The following is an 18,343-nucleotide window of genomic DNA, read 5'->3' as shown; positions in this document are numbered from 1 at the left end:
TCTCCAGGTCCTTATGAGAGAGTCAGCAAGAGAAAACAGAAAACATAAAAATTAACTTTGCCTTCTTCAGACAACTCACCTCTTTTTATTAAAATTTATTAAAATTTATTAAAATTTATTAAAATAAGTAAAGCTCTAACATTAATGTAATATTGACAGTCATTTTTCAGGGTCTTCAAAAACAAGCCAGGCAGAAGCTGACAACCCCTGAGCAAACACAGCCCTCCTGGGTCTGTGTCCTGGCCAAGCTGTTCACTTCTGCCATGACCACTGCTAGTCATTGGTAGTGCAGCAAAGCCCATGGTTCCAAGGCTGATGTGAGCCAAAACTTTCCCACTTATTGCATCCTTCAGGTGCTTCCAGAGGAAGGAGAGGCCCCCAAATGGCAGAGGTAAACATACTGGCAATAGCTTAGTCTTCTCATGTGCAGACAAAAAGTAGACACTGTAGATACTTTAGAATGAAATTCATTGATATGAACCCTTCATTAGCATGTAATGGGGAAAGGGCATCCTCTCCTACAAACACTGCCAATCTAGACAGAGAAAACATGTGCTGTCAAGGGGCAGATGTGGTTTATCCAGCATCACTCAGCACATCAGAGGCAGAGCTAAGAAAAGAGCCATGGTCTCTCATAGCCCAGGCCCTTGCTTTCACCTGCCTTAGCTTGCCGATTCTAACCCCTCACTGCTCCATGCCTATTATTAACTTTTAACTCCTTGGAGCAAGAAATAAGCTCTTTGGTCCACTGGGAGATAAACCTCTAACTACTGTGATATTAAAAGCAGGAATAAATAGGGCTTAAAATAGACATGTGATATGTAAAGACATTAGCCTAGACACTTATTTGTCAACCAACTACAGGAAGGAAAAGTAAACACTAGATGGAAGAGGGCTCAGCTGGCCATTTAGCACAATACTGGAGCTGGTTGATTTGGCTTTACATCTGACTTTCACATGGGTTCCTGCAGTGGCTTAGGATAAATCTCTTTTTTTTCCTGTGCTCCAGGATCTTAGTTGCCAAACATTCAGTTTCCTGAAAATACAACTTGTAAACTATGGCAAAATCCCATCTTGTTTTGTATTTAGGGAAACCACAAACATCACTTAAAAAACCAGCAGCTGCTGAGTGTAATGCTTTGCCAGCTGCTAATAGCTGTGGTCTCTTCTCTGCAGCAATGAATGGTCTTTGAGAGGGCAGAAACAGTTTACTGTTTTCTTTGTTACTTGGTAAATAATGTATTTTTTAAAAATTAAGCTCAGAAGTAGCCAAAATTATTTAATTTTTAAAGCCATGATATTCCTATCTCACCTACATGACAACGACTTCATTTCTCATCACCTTCATGCCAAACAGATAACCCATCACTACCTTGCTCTCCTGATGTAAACAAAAATCTCCCTCCACAGCAAATGATCTTCAACATTAATAAATATTATTGCTCCATTCAGGCTACTGTTACTATTGTCACACTTTGGTCAACTTGTAAAATAATAAAAAGAATTGACAAAGTCAAAAGATTTCCACTTGGACAATAAATTGTCACTGGCATTTAACTCTGTAATATGATGAAGTGCTGCAATAGTGCAACAAAAAGCAGATTATATCCATGGTGTATGTTGGCAGACGGGACACTTGCATGAAGCTACTATCAATCCTATTTAATGTCAGAAAATCAACATCTCATTCAGTGAAACTGTATTTCATAACAAGAAAATCTAACTTACCTGTGCCCCAGTGAATGATTACAGATGGATCCCAGCTTTCTAGTGGAATTAACAATCAACAGCTCATTTCTGAGAAAGGGAGTTACATTTTATGCCTGGAAAATGAGAACTGTTTATCTCCTAGGTAATACAAACTAAATGAGTGCAACCTGATCATCTCTGCTGGCACACAGCTCAAACCAGAACCATAAAGCAGCTTGTATCACCAGAAAGATATGAGGAAACTGGCATTTATTTGAAGTTGTAGGATTTATCTGCATCTCTTTTGAGCACTCATTGGCATCAGCTCAGATGCTGCACTCTGTGTTTTCACAGTAGCACAGCCTGAAGATGTATGCTGTGAGCCTTAACTCACACCGTTTGCCCTTTGACATTTTACATCAGATTTGCATTTTGTGTTCTCCTGGGCAAGTCAGCTGTCCACAAAACACATATATTCTCCCAACAATACATTACACAAATGCTCAGAAAAGCCTTTCTCTTTGAATTTCATCATACAGTGGTTTTCCCAAGCAAGTGAAGCCTGGGGTTTTTTATTGAAATGTGTTTTGTTTACTGTACATGTAATCAGTACCCACACTGGCCTACACAGCTGAACCACTCCCCACCAGGAAGCCTAGAACTTTACTCTCAATAACTGAGCAATGGAATAAGTGTTTATGCCCTGCCTCATGCATCTCATATCAGAGCTTTGGTGGCCAATTTCACCTGGGATGTGGCTGTTCTGCTGAGTAACATTGCTAAATATGCAGAAAGATTGAACTCCTTGCCTCTTAAATGAATTATTCACACTCTAATTGATTCATAGTATAATTTAATTAGCTCAAACTTACTGTGGCTTTTATCTGGGAATTACACGTGAATGTTTGGTAGTTTTACAGAGAGGAAACTATCACACATCCCTACACATGTGCCTGAACCTGCACCTTGGCACTGCCCCCAGAGAAGCTGATGCCTTCAGAGGGTGGCTAAAGGTGCCAGAGCTGGGAGCTGGACTGCAGGTAATGCAAAGCTTCCCAGATACCTGCTGGCAGCTCCTCACAGTGGAGAGCAGGCAGTCTAAGAAGCTCCTGGGGTGTGTGGAAGGTGGCTCCCTGACACAGCTGGCAAGGGAGCTGGCCAGGGCAGTGCTCTGCTGGACCTGCTGCCTGCTGACAGAGAAGGGCAGGTGGGAGGTGTGGTGGTCGGTGGCTATCCTGGGCACCCCAACCACAAAATAATATTTTCTGGTCCTGGCTGAAGTAAGAAAGGGGGATCACCAAAGCCTCTACCTTGGACTGCCAGAGCATGGACTTCAGTCTCCTCAGGACAATGGCTCACAGAGTCCTTTGGGAAACAGCCCTTAAAAACAAAGGGATCCAGGAAGGTTGGACATATTTTAAGAAGGAAATCTCAGAGGTCCAGGAGCAGGCCATTGCTGTGTGCTGGAAGATGAGCTGGTGTGGAAGAAAACCGGCCAAACTGAATAGGGAGCTTTTACTGAAACTCAGGGAAAAAAAGAGTTTGTGACCTTTGGAACAAGAGGCAGGAAACTCAAGAAGTGCACAAGGATGTCATTAGGTTATGAAGAATAAAAATAAGAAAGGCAAAAGCTCAGGTAGAATTTGATTTGGCCACTGCTGTAAAATATAATAAAAAGTGGTTTCATAAATACATTAACAACATAAAAAGGGCCAAGGAAAATATCCATCTCTTACTGGCTGCAGAGGGGAACGCTGTAACCAAAGATGAGAAGAAGGCTGTAGTACTTGATGCCTTCTTTGCTTCATTCTTCAACAGAAAGACCAGTGATCCTCAGGGCAACCAGTCTCCTGAGCTAGTAGGGACAGGGAGCAGAGCAGACCCCCTGCACTCCAAGAGGAAGTAGCTGGTGGACTGCTGAGCCATTTGGACCCTCACACGTCGGTGAGACCAGATGGAATTCATCTGAGGGTAGCGAGGGAGCTGAAGAGCTTGCCAAGCCCCTCTCCATCACTTACCATGAGCCCTGACTAACTAGGGAGGTCTCAGTGGGACGAAGGTTGGCCAGTGTGACTCATCTACAAGAAGGGTTGGAAGGGGGATCCAGGAAACTACAGAGCAGTCAGCTTGATCTCAGTGCTGGAGAAGGTTATGGAACAGAACATCTCGAGTGCCATCATGCAGCACATACAGGACAACCAGGGGATCAGACCCAGCCAGCCAGGGGTTAGGGAAAACAGGTCCTACCTGACCAACCTCATCTCCTTTTATGACCAGCTGACCCACCCAGTGGATGAGGGAAAGGCTGCGACCTGACCTTCAGCAAAGCCTTTGAAACTGTTTTCCAGGGCATTCTCCTGGAAAAGCTGGCAGCCCATGGCTTGGACAGGCACACTCCTGTCCTGGTTTAAAACTGGCTGAGTGGCCAGGTTCAGAGAATGGCGGTGAACGGTGCTGCATCCATTTGGCATCCAGTCACTAATGGTGTCCCACAGGGATCAGTATTGGGACCAGCCCTGTTCAACATCTTCATTAATGATTTGAACAGGGGGATAGAATGCACCCTCAGAAAGGCTGTGGATGACACTAAGTTGAGTGGGAGTGCTGAGACCCTGTACTTGAGAGCAGGAAGGATCTGCAGAGGGATCTGGACAAGCTGAATCAATGGGCTGAAGCCAATTTTATAAGGTTCAACAACAAACACTTCCACCCCTGGAGGCATTTAAGAAATGACTGGACATGGCACTTAGTGCTATGGTTAACTGGCATTGTGAAATACAAAGCTGTGTTTCGTGTCAGGTACAAACAGGCAATGTGTGTATTTGTGATTGTAATAAGTGTGGAAACTGACCATGGGACAGTTATAAAGATGAATTCTAATAATAACTGAGAAAAGTAAAGCATGGAAGAAGGCCTTTGAACCTATCTTTTGTTTGCAATTAACCTTATAAGTCTTCAGTTGATTTAGGAGCATTTGAATTAAAGCGTTAAGGATGTCGCTTTTTGATAGGAATTTTCTGCTTGTAGTTAACCCTTAAAGAGTTTTGCAATAATAACCTTTTGAAGTATAATTTTAGAATATTGCTTGTAGTAAGGATCTTTGAAACGACAGCTTTAGAATATATAAAAAGGAAACGTGCTTATCTCACGCCTTAACAAAACAGTGAAAAGCAGCTTGAGAAAGGAAGATGAACATCAACTCAAGGATTAATAGTTTCGACCAAGGGAATCTGGACATCACTGTTATGAGATTTATAGTCCTTGCAATCAAAAGGTGGACCCACATCTGGAGAACTGGACCTCACCAGATGGATACTTCTTCCTTCTTTCGGAAACCGGATCCCACCATCTGGGGATACTCCTTTCTGGGATATATCCTGAGAAAAACTAAATCACAATAGTGTATAGAATTGTGATGTAAAAATTGGGAATAGAAACCGCTGATGAGTAAAAATTGGGAATAGAAACTGCTGAGAAAGCTTATGGGTACCCCTATAAGTACCTGTAAGCCTCAACTATGGGTGTGTAGTTGGAGGGAAAATTTCCCCCACTGTACCCAGCGCTGTATTGCTCATACTTTACCATATTAAATAATAAATTGATTGCTGCTTGAATATTGGCCTAGTCAAGCTTCTCATTTATAACAGCATGGCAGTGTTCAGTTAGACATTGGATTCACAGATCACAGAAACCAGAGGGGACCACAAGGATCATAAGTCCAGCTCTTAAGTAAATGGCCCATCCAGGGATTGAAGCCACAACTTCAGTGTTATCAGCACCATGCTCTAACCAGCTGAGCTGCTCTCAGGATCAATGATCTGGAGGTATTTTCTAACCTTAACGATTCTATTATTCTGTGTGGTAGTATTTATATATTGAAAGACAACTGTAAGGTGTAGAAAATCTGAAGAGTTCCAGAATACTGAGTCAGATTCACTTACAATAGAGTTTGTTCTGTTGCAACTGTGAAATTTCTACCCTCTGTAGTCTTCTTAGGAGCTGTATTCTGTGCCTGAGATTAGAAGGGTGCCTATATTACAAAGGATTTTAAGTTCTCACAGCTTAAACTGATTGGGAGTCCTGGTGTCAGAGGCAGAGGTTAGTCATGGTCTGTGCCTCCGCTTCCAACTGCCTTCCTAACTGCATTGCCCTGCTTACATTAGACTGAAAAATAAACTTTATTATTTTTTCTTTTCTGGCAATGGACCAGAGAACAAAATTGGCATACTGCAAAGCTGAGCAATTATGACATTGCATGCAAAGAAGTCCAGAGCAATTACAAGTGAAAAGAGGTCTCCCCTTGCCCTTCCTTTTTGGAGATGCAGTCTTAGCTCAAATTTGTCTTTAAACCCCATGTAAGGTACCTGGCTGTACATTGTTGTAGTGAGAAAATTCAATGCTGCATATGTTTCTCTGCTCTTCTTTTGTAGTAGAAACCACCATTTTCTTTCTAGAGGGGATGCTTTGAGTTTTGATATTCTGTTCCTAGTCAGAACCAATTTACCCACTCAAAAATGAAAGTAGAACCAAACAAAGTATCTTTTTCCTTCCATAGTGAATTCAATTGAAAAAGATTTATAAGCTTGATCAGTGTTTGAAGAATAACAATTGCTTTAATCTTTGCTGGAAAGCACGGCTGAGTGATTTGTTTTGTCTCACAGAGACAGGGCTGGCTAACAAGTGTTATGGAAGACATACAAATAATATTATGAAACAGAAGAGTCTTGGTTTTAAAAAGCATATTGCCTTAAAACTGTTTGGGATTGTAAGTGGTAGGGTCCCAAACAGCGTATGCTGCTGTCTGAAAACAGCTTTCTTTCAATGGGAACAACACAAAGGAGCAAAAGCTGCTGAAAATCAACACAAGGACTCTTGAGACTGACATGAGCAGAGCAACAACCACACAGAAAACCCTCAACACCCTCAGTGCCACCCCTGTCTAGGTGGTCTGTTTGTTTCTCATGCATTTATGTCCTTAATATAGCCATACTGCTTCACATGCCTCAGTGCAACAACGATTACTCTCATCATTAGCTTTGAGCAAGGAAGGAAAAAGTACTTTTAATTACTAATTTTTGCCTTCTCTTCTCCCCCAGATTTGTTCAGCACAAAACAAAGTCCCGGTTGTCAAATCCAATTAAAATATTGTGAAACTCATGGTGCCTAAAATACTTAAAAATAATTTTAAAAAGTGAATTTCACGGTCATATATAAAACTCTAACAAACATGTGATGGTAGTTGCCCCTCTCACTATGAGTCATACCAGTGCTGAAGTTCCAGTATAGCTGCAAAAAGAATTTTTTCAGCCCACAACAGCTCTGCAACTGTGTCTCTGAAACAAGGATAAGCTTATCAGTACCTTGAGGCACCCTATCTTTATTCTGAGGACAATGCGGAGCTCTGTTCTCGTGCAGTAGCTGAAACAAGCAGGAGCTGTGAGGTCAGCCAGCCGGGGCAGGAGGCACGGGGCGCTCCCCGCCCCGCACCGGGCTGGCGGCCGCATGCTAACCATGGCTGCGGGGCACAGCGCCGGCTGCGCTCTGCGCTCTGCAGAGCCTCCTCTGCAGCTCAAGTGATAAGGGCGTGTGAGCCTCAAGAAAAGCAGAAATTGCTGTTAGGTTGTGAATGGCTGTGGCACAAAGCACAATGCTGAATGCAGAATCCCAAAGGAATTTAGTTGAAAGGAAAATAAATCTCAGTAACAGGCTCAGGTTTAGAAAAGGAAGGGGGTTTTGTGTGATTTCTTTTCAGGAGAGATAGTCGGATATTAAGAGGATGGGTGACTCAGAAATGCCACAGATGTTTACTATTCTACACTTTTATAAAGCCTCTCCTATAAAACATACCAAACAACTTCATAAGACTTAATGGATTGAATGTTTCAACATCCTTTGGGGTCAGATGATAGCAACATAATATTCACATTAAAGATAACATACAACACTTTTCCACAGACATAAAGCAAAACTAGAAACAGTAAGCAGTCTAAGCTTTTCATCACTGCACAGTTAATCTGGTTAGTTGGCACATGCTTAACATATGCCAAGTACCAGCATTCACATCAAAGCCTAAGCCTGTTTCTACATCCCTCTCTGCTTCTCTTTTTACACACAAAGCCTTATCCTGCAGCTCTTCACATGGAGAGTATATTCTCTTCAGCCAGTGGTGTTTTCTGTACAGTGTAGGACCTTCCCCTGTCAGTGATGCCTGGGACCTACCTGTCCTTTATAAGGGCTGGAGACTTAGCAGCAACCTAACAAACCTTGCCACCAATATGTTGCAAATGTGTTCTGGCACAAACCCATCCTACCAAAATCTAGAAAAAACTGTCATGTCCCTGGCTGACTTTGGATCAGAAGTTTTATCTGCATGGGTGGTGTAACTGCTGGGAAGGGGTACATGGGCCAATAAGTGAGTGTGCTTTCTCTCTGTTGATGTAATTCTTTTGGCTTCCAAAATGTGGGGGAAAAAATTGCTTGGGAAAACTCCTATATTACAGTAAAACATCCCTCTTCCCCTCAAGAAAACCAAGCTACCTTCCCAAAAGCAAGCTCTTGCAAAAAGCTCGCATTGGCTTCTTTTAATTAGATAAATATGAAAACAAACAAAAGCAGCTTCACTCAGATTTTCTACTCAATAGTTTCCAAACAAAATCAGCTGCATGGCATATGCCACCAAAACAATAGCTACCAGATTAGCAGATGGTATGTTGTGAATTAATTGTTGACACAAACCCCAGACATACCACTCAATCCTCTCCTGACACCTAAACTTATTTCCCTATTATTTTTCTCACCTCATTATATTTGCTCACAAGAAAAAAAAATTTAGATACTCCATCTGGATTTAGACATGAAAAGTTAACCTGCAATTTATTATTACTCTGCTGTCTTTCAAAAAAAAAAAAATAGCAGTTTGATTACTGCAGAATAAAAACATGGAACAAGAAGCTCTGTGAGACTGGATACCTCTACATTTCATAGAATTATAGAATAATTAAGGTTGGAAATTATTTCTAAGATTATCAAGTCCCACTGTACACCTAGGGTCACTGTTTCCACCACTAAACCATGCCCACAACTGCCACATCCACATGCCTTTTGAGCCACTCCTGGGCAGCTTGTCCCAGTGCCAGACTATCTTTTCAGTGGAGAAATTTTCCCGGTGAAATCCAAACTTACCCGCTACGACATGAGACCATTTCCTCTTGTCTTGTCAGTTGTTACTTAGGAGAAGTGATCAACCCTCACCTCACTACAACCTCCTTTCAGGCAGTTGTACGGAATAATAAGGTCCCTCCTGAGCCACCTCTCCTCCAGGCTGAAAACCTCCAGCTCCCTCAGTGTCTCCTCATGGGACTTGTGCTCCAAACCCTTCACCAGCTTTGTTGCCCTTCTCTGGACATGCTCCAGTGCCTCAATGTCCTTCTTGTAGTGAGGGGCCCAGAACTGGACACAGCACTCGAGGTGTGGCCTCACCAGTGCCAAGCAGAGACGGACAATCACTGCCCTGCTCCTGCTGGCCACACTATTGCTGCTCCAAGCCAGGATGCCACTGGTTTTCTTGGCCACTTGGGCACACTGCCAGCTTGTGTTCATCCACTGCTGACCAAGACTTCTGTTTGTTCCCTCCGGCCTCCCTGGCTGCAGTAAGCAGACACTCCACCAAAGTCCCCTCACTCACCCTCCAGGTACAGAGGAGGGTGATCCAGGGCTGGTGAGTCCAGAGCTACATGTGCTAATCCAGCAGCTCACTGCTGCTAAAACTGTAATATTGTCCATCACATCTTGGTTCTGCCTGCCAGTCACCTAACAGAGCACTGATCTGTGTCCCTCCCTACCCTACATGTATTGTTTTTTTCCAAATTTCAATTTTCTCCCCTACTTTATAATGTGGCTGAAACTGCCTGGTGGCATTAAAGGTAGAAAGGAAGGCACAAGCAGTCAGAGGCAACCAGGCTTTGTTTCCTCTGGACTTCAAGCAATTTTATTAATTTTAGTGTTTACAAATAAAAGGAAACAAAACATCATCACACAGCAGCATTTATGTAACCAGGAGTTTCTAGACACCCAACATCTTGGGTTTGGATCTACACAACAAAAGTTGGACACTTAAAACATAGCATATTTTCCTGCTCAGCTAACTGTACTCCAGAGACTGCCTCCACATGAATCTTCCTCATTCCAGCACTTGTGATCAACCAGTTCTGGGCTCCTCATTTACAAACAGAGATATGGAGCTCCTGGAGTGAGTCCAGTGGAAGGAAACAAAGATGACTTAGAGAACTCAGCATCCCTCTCACAAAGAAAGGCTGAGGGAGCAGGGCCTGTTCAGCCTTGAGACAGTAACTAAAAGGGGATCTCCAGAGCGTCGGTCAGTCCTGCAGGGAGGCTGAGGAGAGGATGAAGGCAGGACTGGCTGTGACCATGGCCAGGCGCTAGGAGCGGGCTCAGCAGTGAAGGGCCCGTCTGATGCAGCCAGCTCCTCCCCCCATCTCCCAATGAATAGTTTGGAATGCTGAATTGTCTTCTGTGCCCTTCACTACAAAAAGCACATTGAGGTGGTGGAGCGTGGCCAGCAAACAGCAAGAAGGCTCTTGAAAGGTCTAGAAAACACGTCTTATGAGGAACAGCCGAGGGAGCTGTGGTTGTTTATTCTCAAGAAGAGGAGGCTGAGGGGGCCTTTATCCATCTGCACAACTCCCTGGAAGGTTTTGGGGCCGGTCTCTTCTGCCGTGCCTGAAGTGACGGAACTAGAGGGAACGGCCTTGAACTGAGAGAGGGGACGTTTAGATTAGACATTAGAAAAATATTTTTCACTGTTAGGGTGGCCAGGCGTTGAAGTATTTCCCTGAGAAGCGGTGGAGTCACCATCCCTGCAGGCGTTCACGAGCCCTCTGGATCTAGCCCTGGGTGATTTAGTGCTTATGGGTCACAGTGGTAGTGCGGGGTGGACGGTTGTACTGAATGACCTGAAAGGTCTCTTCCAGCCTTGATGGTTCTATGACTTACGCAAACAGCTCCGCAGCCCCCAACAAACATAACGTGCCTCCCCCGCCGCCACACGCATGAGGGAAGAGCAGGGGCGGGGCGGGGCGGGACCCGCTCCCTCCCCCGCCCCCTGGCCCGCGCCGCCGGCCTCCGCCCGGGAGGGGGCGCCAGCGCGCAGGCGCAGCCCGGCCCCGCGGGGAGGCGGCGCTGGCTGCGGGCGGTGAGTAGGGGGGGGGTATGGCGGGGTGGCGCGCACGGCGGTATTGCTCTCCTCGCCCCCGGCCGCGCCGGTCCGTGAGGCGCTGGAACGGGGGGAGATCCCCGGTGTCCCGGGAGTTCCCACTGGGCTCTTCCAGACTGGGGCAAACTGCCCCCTTCGACCCGGTGGCGGCGCCTGGAGCCCCTTCTCCGCCCGGAATGGGGTTGTGCGACTGTCCTTGCGCTGCCCTTCCCTTCCCAGGGGATCCCCAGCACCCGTGTCTCCCCTGCCCCTCAGCAATCAGGGGTAGCCAGGACCATGTTTTTCCACCTTTGCTCAGGTGGTCATAGAATGGTTTGGGTTGGAAAAAAATCATCTTTGGGTTAAAAATCATTCGTTCCAACGCCCCTGCCAGGGACACGGACGCCTTCCACAAGATCAGGGTGCTCATAAGCCCCATACGGCCTGGCCTTGAACACTTGCAGGGATGGGGCATCCACAGCTTCTCTGGGCAACCTGTTCCAGTGCCTCACCACCACCAGAATAAAGAATTTCTTGTATATCCTAAGTAGCTGAAATTCCCCCTCTTTCATTTTGAGCCCAAGGCATTTGCCCAGTGAGTGCAAAAGTGAGACCTGAGTGCTGGGCCTGCTGGGGTGGGTGGCTAAAGTGACTGCACTACAGTGGTGCTTGGGCTGGCCTGTTGTGTAGAAGGCTTTTTGTAGAAGATTTTTTCCTACAATTGTCTTTATAGCCAGTGGTCTGAAGACTGATGCTGTTTGGTCCACAGGTAGCTAAAGCATTAGTCAAAGACAAGTGAAAAACCCTAAGCCCCTTATCAGGAGATTTATATTTGCTGTATGAAGATGTGAATCTCCTAAGGTTGATTTTAGGATGCACAAAATTAAGACCAAAAATTAGGATGTGCAAGCTGGGAATGTTAGGTGACACCAGAGGTGATCAGTAATATTTACACCAGCTAAAATTAATGCTGTAAGACAAACTGAGTGTGAATTTGCATTCAGTGAATGCAGCTCTTCCAGGTTTTTTACAGAAATTACACCTGTTTTTCATTCTACTTCTAGGAAATATTCAACATTAAGCAACATGTCTTCCACCAAACCTCCAAATGAAAATGAAACACCCAAAGAGAGAAAACCAGGACTGAGGAGTGTTCAGACAACTATGCTTTTCCGAGCTGTGAACCCAGAGCTTTTCATTAAGCCTGTAAGACAGTCGTTCTGAGAGAAACTAAATATGCTTGAAGAGATACAGTTGCTTTAAAGCGATCACTACAATTCTCTGGGCATTGTATAACCATCTCTTGTTATGCAAACGACTCAGAAATGTAACTAAAAATATTTTTACTTTTTTCCACTCTTGACTGTGGAGAGCACAGAACATTACATTGCTTGTTGCATTTCTATATTCTATATTTCGTTGCTATATTGTCTGATTCTTTTGTACCTAGCCAAGTTGCTTTCAGAAAGACCTGTTTAGAGGTATATTACCCATGTAATTTGACAGGTTAAATAATACTAAGTAATAAAAACAACAGGAGTTGTTTTTAATATTTAAAAGGGAACAAATCATAGAATGCAAACTTTTTTGGTATTAAGTGAATTGATTTTTGGTAGCTTTTCAATATTTTGGATTTTCCTTTTTCTTGCTTTTATGATTAAGTTGATGATATTCAGGTTTTATCTGCATTTGCAGAACCCAGAAATGAGTGAAAGTTTGTGCATATAATAAGTATCGATCGAATAAAAGTAGATTTTGTGATAAGAATACAAAGTGTGGTTTAGAGGATTGTAATCAAGCAGGCCCAGAGTACATTGTCCCAGTAGAATATCCAGATGAATTCTGTTAAAAGTTTGTAGTGGAGACCTTCAGTAATTGGTTTTGTCTGGTTCATTTATACTCAGTCAGCATTTCCAACCAGCAAAATAGAGAGTACTGGTCAATGTGCTGCTCTGTCTCCAGAAAGAATCTTCTTTTTCAAAGGGAATTCCTTTTGCTGTCAGAAAATTCAGTCTGCAAGAGGGCAGTGATGATTTTTTGCAGATGTCACAATAGTTTACTGTTCAGTTTCTAAGCTGACATAGACAAATGTAATGTTTGAGTTTAATGAAAAATGTTTTGACTAAAAACATTTACCACATTTTTTTTCTTGTCAGAACAAACCTGTGATGGCATTTGGACTGGTAGCAATTAGCCTCTGTGTGGCCTACCTTGGTTATTTGCATGCAACAGCGGAGAATAAAAAGGACCTCTACGAAGCAATCGACAGTGAGGGGTCCAGATACATGAGGAGGAAAACTTCCAAGTGGGATTGAGAATGTAAGAAAGGAAATCAGTAAATCACTCACAGAACTTTTCCAGGCAACTACTGTTTTCTTCTCTTTCCCTTGAAATAATGGAGAAATGTCTTGCTTGCTATTTAATCCAATTCAGTCCTTTATAAAATGCTGTGCCTGTACAAATAAACTGCAGTAAAGATACATCTGAAAATAAAAGTGATTTTAAGAATTGCCCACTATGATCTCCACAGAGATCTTTGTCAGAAGACATGAAATCACTTTGGACTATCAGTGCTGGTAAATGCCTTAGAAACTGACATGATAGTTCAGCTTTCTCTTTGCTTTGATTAAATGAAGTCAGGGGTTTATTTTTTTTTCAACAGAATGAATAATGTATTGTCTTTGAGAAGAAAAGTAGATATCTTGATCTGTTGATAACAGTGGTGCAAGTAAACTAATTTTAAGGCAAGGAAGATCTGATAAAACAATTGGTCACCAGTTTTATTTCATAAAGGAAATTGTAAAATACTGGCCAAAACAATCCTTGGATGCTTAATGTACTCTTCCTAACAAAAAAAAAAGGTGAATAAGTAGCCAAATAGAGAAAAAGTGAAAAAAGTACTTCTGTTAAGAGAAAGGTAGGAGGAACTCAGCCATTATCTTTCCTGTTTGGCACCAAATGACAGATCAGTGAGCATGCTGGCTTCAGCCTGCCAGTTGATAGCTTCAGCTCCAGCTTGGCCAGAGCATGTGTAATATTCTTGACTAGTCAGTAGGACTGGTTTTATTTCAACTGCATTCAAAAATTTCATTTCTCTGTCTTGCAAAGTACATTATATGATGTTAATTTATTGCAGAACTCAGAATAAGGAATGGAAAGTCTAAAATCCCCAGGTACTTCTGTGAGTGTGGCTGGAGGGTGGATGGGCACTGTGGTGTTTCCTAGCACTCGTGGTGGTCCCTTGTGAGCCTTGAGCAAACTGTACAGGCTGGTGTCTTCCTGTTCCAGCACTGAGTCCTTCTCCCATGAGCTTCCCAGCTGCTTCTGGGTGCCTGACATCTCCAGACAGTGTCCCCTTAACCAGACTCCAGAACATGTGGTGGGAGGACACATTCCAGGCTGTGGCCTATTTCTACCATGGACCCTTACTGATTTTATGTTGCAGCTTTCCATTCACTTTCTTGTATTTGCAGACCCAACAAGGGCTCCCAGGGAACTGAGAGACCTCTTTGTCGACCCTCTTCCAACCAAGGTGGCTTCTGTCAGGCCAGAGAAGGAACATGCAGGAACTCCTGCTTTACCATTCTGGGAGTTGCTTTGGGTTTTATCAAAAGATTTTGGTACTGAAGATAAAAAAGGTAACTGGCTGCCTTGAGGGACAGCAGTTGCACCATGGGATTTCTCTGTATCTCCCTCTAAGTCCTTCACTTTGAATCTGTGAGTTTACTCCTGTTCTTGTTTTATAGTTAACTGTATCTTAAATTCAGCAGGGCTTTGGTTAAACTGTCTCCTTCCTGAGAAGGGAAGTGAGCTCTACCTGTAATAAACCTTTTTTTTTTTTTTGTAAAAGGGGCGTTTTTGCAGCTTTTAAAAGCAGATTCCTCTCTGGGAGCCTGCTGCCCTACAACAGCAAGGTTCCTGGGCAAATCTAAGTTTGCAGGTGAGGAAACTACTTGCCTTTTCATTTGTGAAAGAATTTCCTGGTGAAATGATCAAATATTCAGGACTCTCACCTGCTGTGCATATCCTGCAGAATATTTTTTTGTATGTTTGTGAAGGATCTTTAGAATAAATCTGTTCTTTTAAAAATGGTTGCACAGGATTTTAGCTCTTTTCAGTTCATTAAAATGCACAGGTCTCATATGTATGCATGAATTTGACTAAATTATTCCCAAATCAGTGCTACAAGTAAGTATTTTTATGTTTTTCTATAGGCTTCTGGAATACATGCTTTGATCCTCTGCAAATGTCTGCAGATGAATTGAAAGCCCATTCTCTTATTTGAGAATAATGCAAGATTTGTGTTCTCAAGATTTTCAGTTATGTTTTGTGAAGTGAATATGGATCTGGCAGTTACTGGGGAAAAGAAAGCAGGACTGAAGGCATAAAAGATAATAGACTGACCTGGACAGGATGTAGGCATGTACATGCCAGTTACACTTCCTACAAAAGCTGTCTGAGATAGGCCTCTTGAATGTTGGCTGGACTCAAATCCTGTTGACAAGGTTACTTCAGAACTGTGAGGTTGAAGGAAGAATGGATATTTAAATTTGTCCTTTTATTTCTTTGGCAGCTGTTGTACAGATAACTCTTAATGATACACAATTTATATATAAAAAAGAGATAAAGCATTGCAAATACAGAGAGGTATGTGGTAAGTTAATAAATGTTACAGTATTAGCACAAGCATTTACTGTTTTAAGTTCCTGATTTTTATCATAAGAACAATGTATAGGGATTAAAGGGAAAAAAAACCCCACCCAAACAAAACTATTTTGATACCAAAATTTGTTTGCTCAGTTCTGAAAGCGTGACACCCCTTATGTGTCTGGAGAACAAACACACAGCACCAGTATAGTTTCTTTTGTTCTGTGTTTTTCAATTTCAGTCTTCAGTATAGTGATAATCATAAGGGATGATAACTGGCTTGACAAAAACTATGAGTCAAAATTATTTCCTGGGCAGAGGCTCTTTGCAGTTTTTGCCAGTTCCTTACTGTCTGCTGACTTTCACATCTTTTACCAAGAACAGCAACAAAATGCTATGATTAAGATATCCAAAACTGTAGCTGTTGTACTGTTCCTAAGATCTCCTTAGACTATATGATGTGAATGGGACTTGTTGGTATTCAACAACAAAAAGCAATTAAACAAAGGGCCAAAGCCTACTGTGATGCTGCTTAACTATTACCAGGGGAAGTTAGTTCTCTATGGGTGAAACCAACCCCTTCCCCAGTAACAGTTGCTAGATATGCAGCTGCATTCAGGCTGGAAAGGGTCACTTCATGAAACCCTCCCTTATCATCTGTCTCCTGGCTGTTACTGAATTGTCAGAATGTTTAAATCCTAATTGGAAAGCAAATGTTTCAGCTAACTTGGTAAACAATTGCCAATGATTTTTCTCATTTTACTAGCTTGCATGTTTTCTGTAGCAACAGTAAGTTTTGCCGGCAAATGAGATCTGTCAGGAGTTCTGACACTCTAGTAACTATTACAGAATGACACTGGAACATCACAATGATTAGAAGTTCTGATCTGGATTCCTTTGTTGTGCTGTGTGTTCAAAAAGGGTACCACCACCTCCCAGTGCTGCTTTTGATCAGATTGAGGAGTATAAACCTTCCAGAGCACAGCATTAAACTCATTGTAAGATACTGGGAAAGTTAATTTCTGAAATTCCTTTCTTTTATTGCAATCTGAGATTTAGGAAAACCCCAAGTCCTCTTGCTTCTATGTGTTCTGGCCAGTCATGAATGCATTAACATCTTAGTAAGAAAGAATTGCTGCGTATTAGTAACTCCAGTGTATTCAGGGAGGAAAAAGGTCAGCTGTTCTGCAGTGCATGAAGCATTCTGAGTTGGGCATAATGAAGTGGGAAAGGCAAAGGAGCTGCAAGACCATTAGCAAATGTTTTCTGAAGCTCAAGTACTTAGGTAAGAACTATGTTTGACTTAACATTTGCACAGATCATCCCATCATCCTTCAACAGGACACAGCTGGGACATTTAATCCTGAATCTCACCTCCTTACACCTGATTCTGGCTCCTGACCTTAGACTGAAGCTCTGTACAGTCTCTTGAGGTTTGATTTTTTCATGGCATACCACGATGATAACCTCAGTGGTGAAGGGCTCATGGTAGCATTCATGTGTTTGAGGATCTAGGAAGAATCTGAAGTATATGCTGTGTCTGACTGTCTTAGAAGTTTCTGATCAGCAGTGTAAAGTTTTGCAGAAATCACGTGGTGCGTGGTTTTTTAGTGTGTGTTGTGAAGAGGAATGTTTGGTTTCTGATTTAAGCAATATCAAGAGTTTATCATTGTCCTGAGAGCCCTGGCAGCAGGGTGAGTGCCATGCATGCCTGGGGGCATGAAGCTTCAGCCTTGCATTGACACTCACAGTGTGAAACACACCCAGAAGGCCAGAGGCCTTCTCTTTTTCAATTATTTTCTCTTCACTGCTTGATAAAATGGACAGGGGAAGAGCTGTGTCATCAAGGCACAACATGCTTTCATTTCTGTGGAAATAGCCATCATGACAGAATTGAGTGCTTGACAACTAAGACTGTAACTCTGAATAATAACAAATAAATAAGTTTAGTTTGGATTTTTTAGGGTTTTTTTTGATGCTTGCCATAGCCAGGACCTTTATTCACCTGAGAGTTGAACTCTAGTGCCAGAAGAAGTACTTAGCCTGAAAAATGACTGGATTGGTGCTTGATGAGATGTGAGCTTGAGCTGGCTGGATTTTTAATTCACTTTCAGAACATTTCACTACCTTTTTCATTGCATGAAGTTTATGGGCTTCATTGTAAGTTCACTGTCAGGCCTTGTTTCATGATTAGGTACATTTCCTAAGGGCAATAAAGTGCAGGCTTAACTTTAAATCTGTCCTGAAGGTTTGTGTCCATCAAAGCTAGTAAAGTGTATAACAGATTGGCTGGCTCTGGACCCTAAGTGAGGAGAAGGAAAACTGCCAACATACATCTACTCCTAAATGAAGCATGCCAACTGTAGGTTTATGTTTCTCTAAATGCTTGACTCATGCTTTATATGGCTTTTTGGATATCTGAGAAAAGACTGAAATACACAAAGAGCTCCTTCTAGATCTGAGCCTTCCTGCTTTCTGCACCACTTCAGGGGCTTTTCAGTGCCGAGCACGCGAGCGCTCCTCGGGCAGGCAGGCGTTACTTAGCGCGTCTGACACCTGCCGTCCGTAGTCTCGCAGCCTCCCACCAGATGATGAACGGCTCACAGAGAATTGCTGGAGTGTTTGCTTTGGAATTTTATTTTATACAAGTTTCTAAATAGCTATCTGTTTATACTGCAGGCAGTCAGAGCAAGGCACTTGGCATCTGAAGAGGAAAAGCAGGGAGGTTTACAGTGGTCTTAAGTTTTCAACAGAGTTCATTCCATTTTATGGAGCTGTTTTCCAAGGGAGCTCTCT

General features: G+C 42.8%; 1 protein-coding gene across 2 annotated transcripts; it reads left to right on the top strand.

Moving 5' to 3' along the window:
- The first annotated feature begins 10,859 nt into the window (after positions 1-10,859).
- Positions 10,860-14,707, top strand: SMIM8 (small integral membrane protein 8). Of its 2 annotated transcripts, XM_054280113.1 has the most exons (4): positions 10,860-10,900; positions 11,965-12,106; positions 13,057-13,219; positions 14,374-14,707. In XM_054280113.1, the coding sequence occupies exons 2-3, from the start codon at positions 11,987-11,989 to the stop codon at positions 13,213-13,215; spliced, it is 279 nt and encodes a 92-aa protein (XP_054136088.1). In that variant the 5' UTR covers positions 10,860-10,900; positions 11,965-11,986; the 3' UTR covers positions 13,216-13,219; positions 14,374-14,707. The 2 variants fall into 2 exon arrangements, with proteins under 2 accessions (XP_054136088.1, XP_054136087.1); XM_054280112.1 differs by lacking the exon at positions 14,374-14,707 and having other exon boundaries at positions 13,057-13,412.
- Positions 14,708-18,343: the final 3,636 nt, after the last annotated feature.

Source organism: Melozone crissalis, unplaced genomic scaffold (assembly GCF_028551555.1).
Source record: "Melozone crissalis strain CALT ecotype California unplaced genomic scaffold, PUWL_Pcris_2 ptg000027l_1, whole genome shotgun sequence".
Lineage (NCBI taxonomy): Eukaryota > Metazoa > Chordata > Aves > Passeriformes > Passerellidae > Melozone > Melozone crissalis.
The sequence above is the reverse complement of the archived record's forward strand: the minus strand, read 5'-3'. Positions and strand labels throughout refer to the sequence as shown.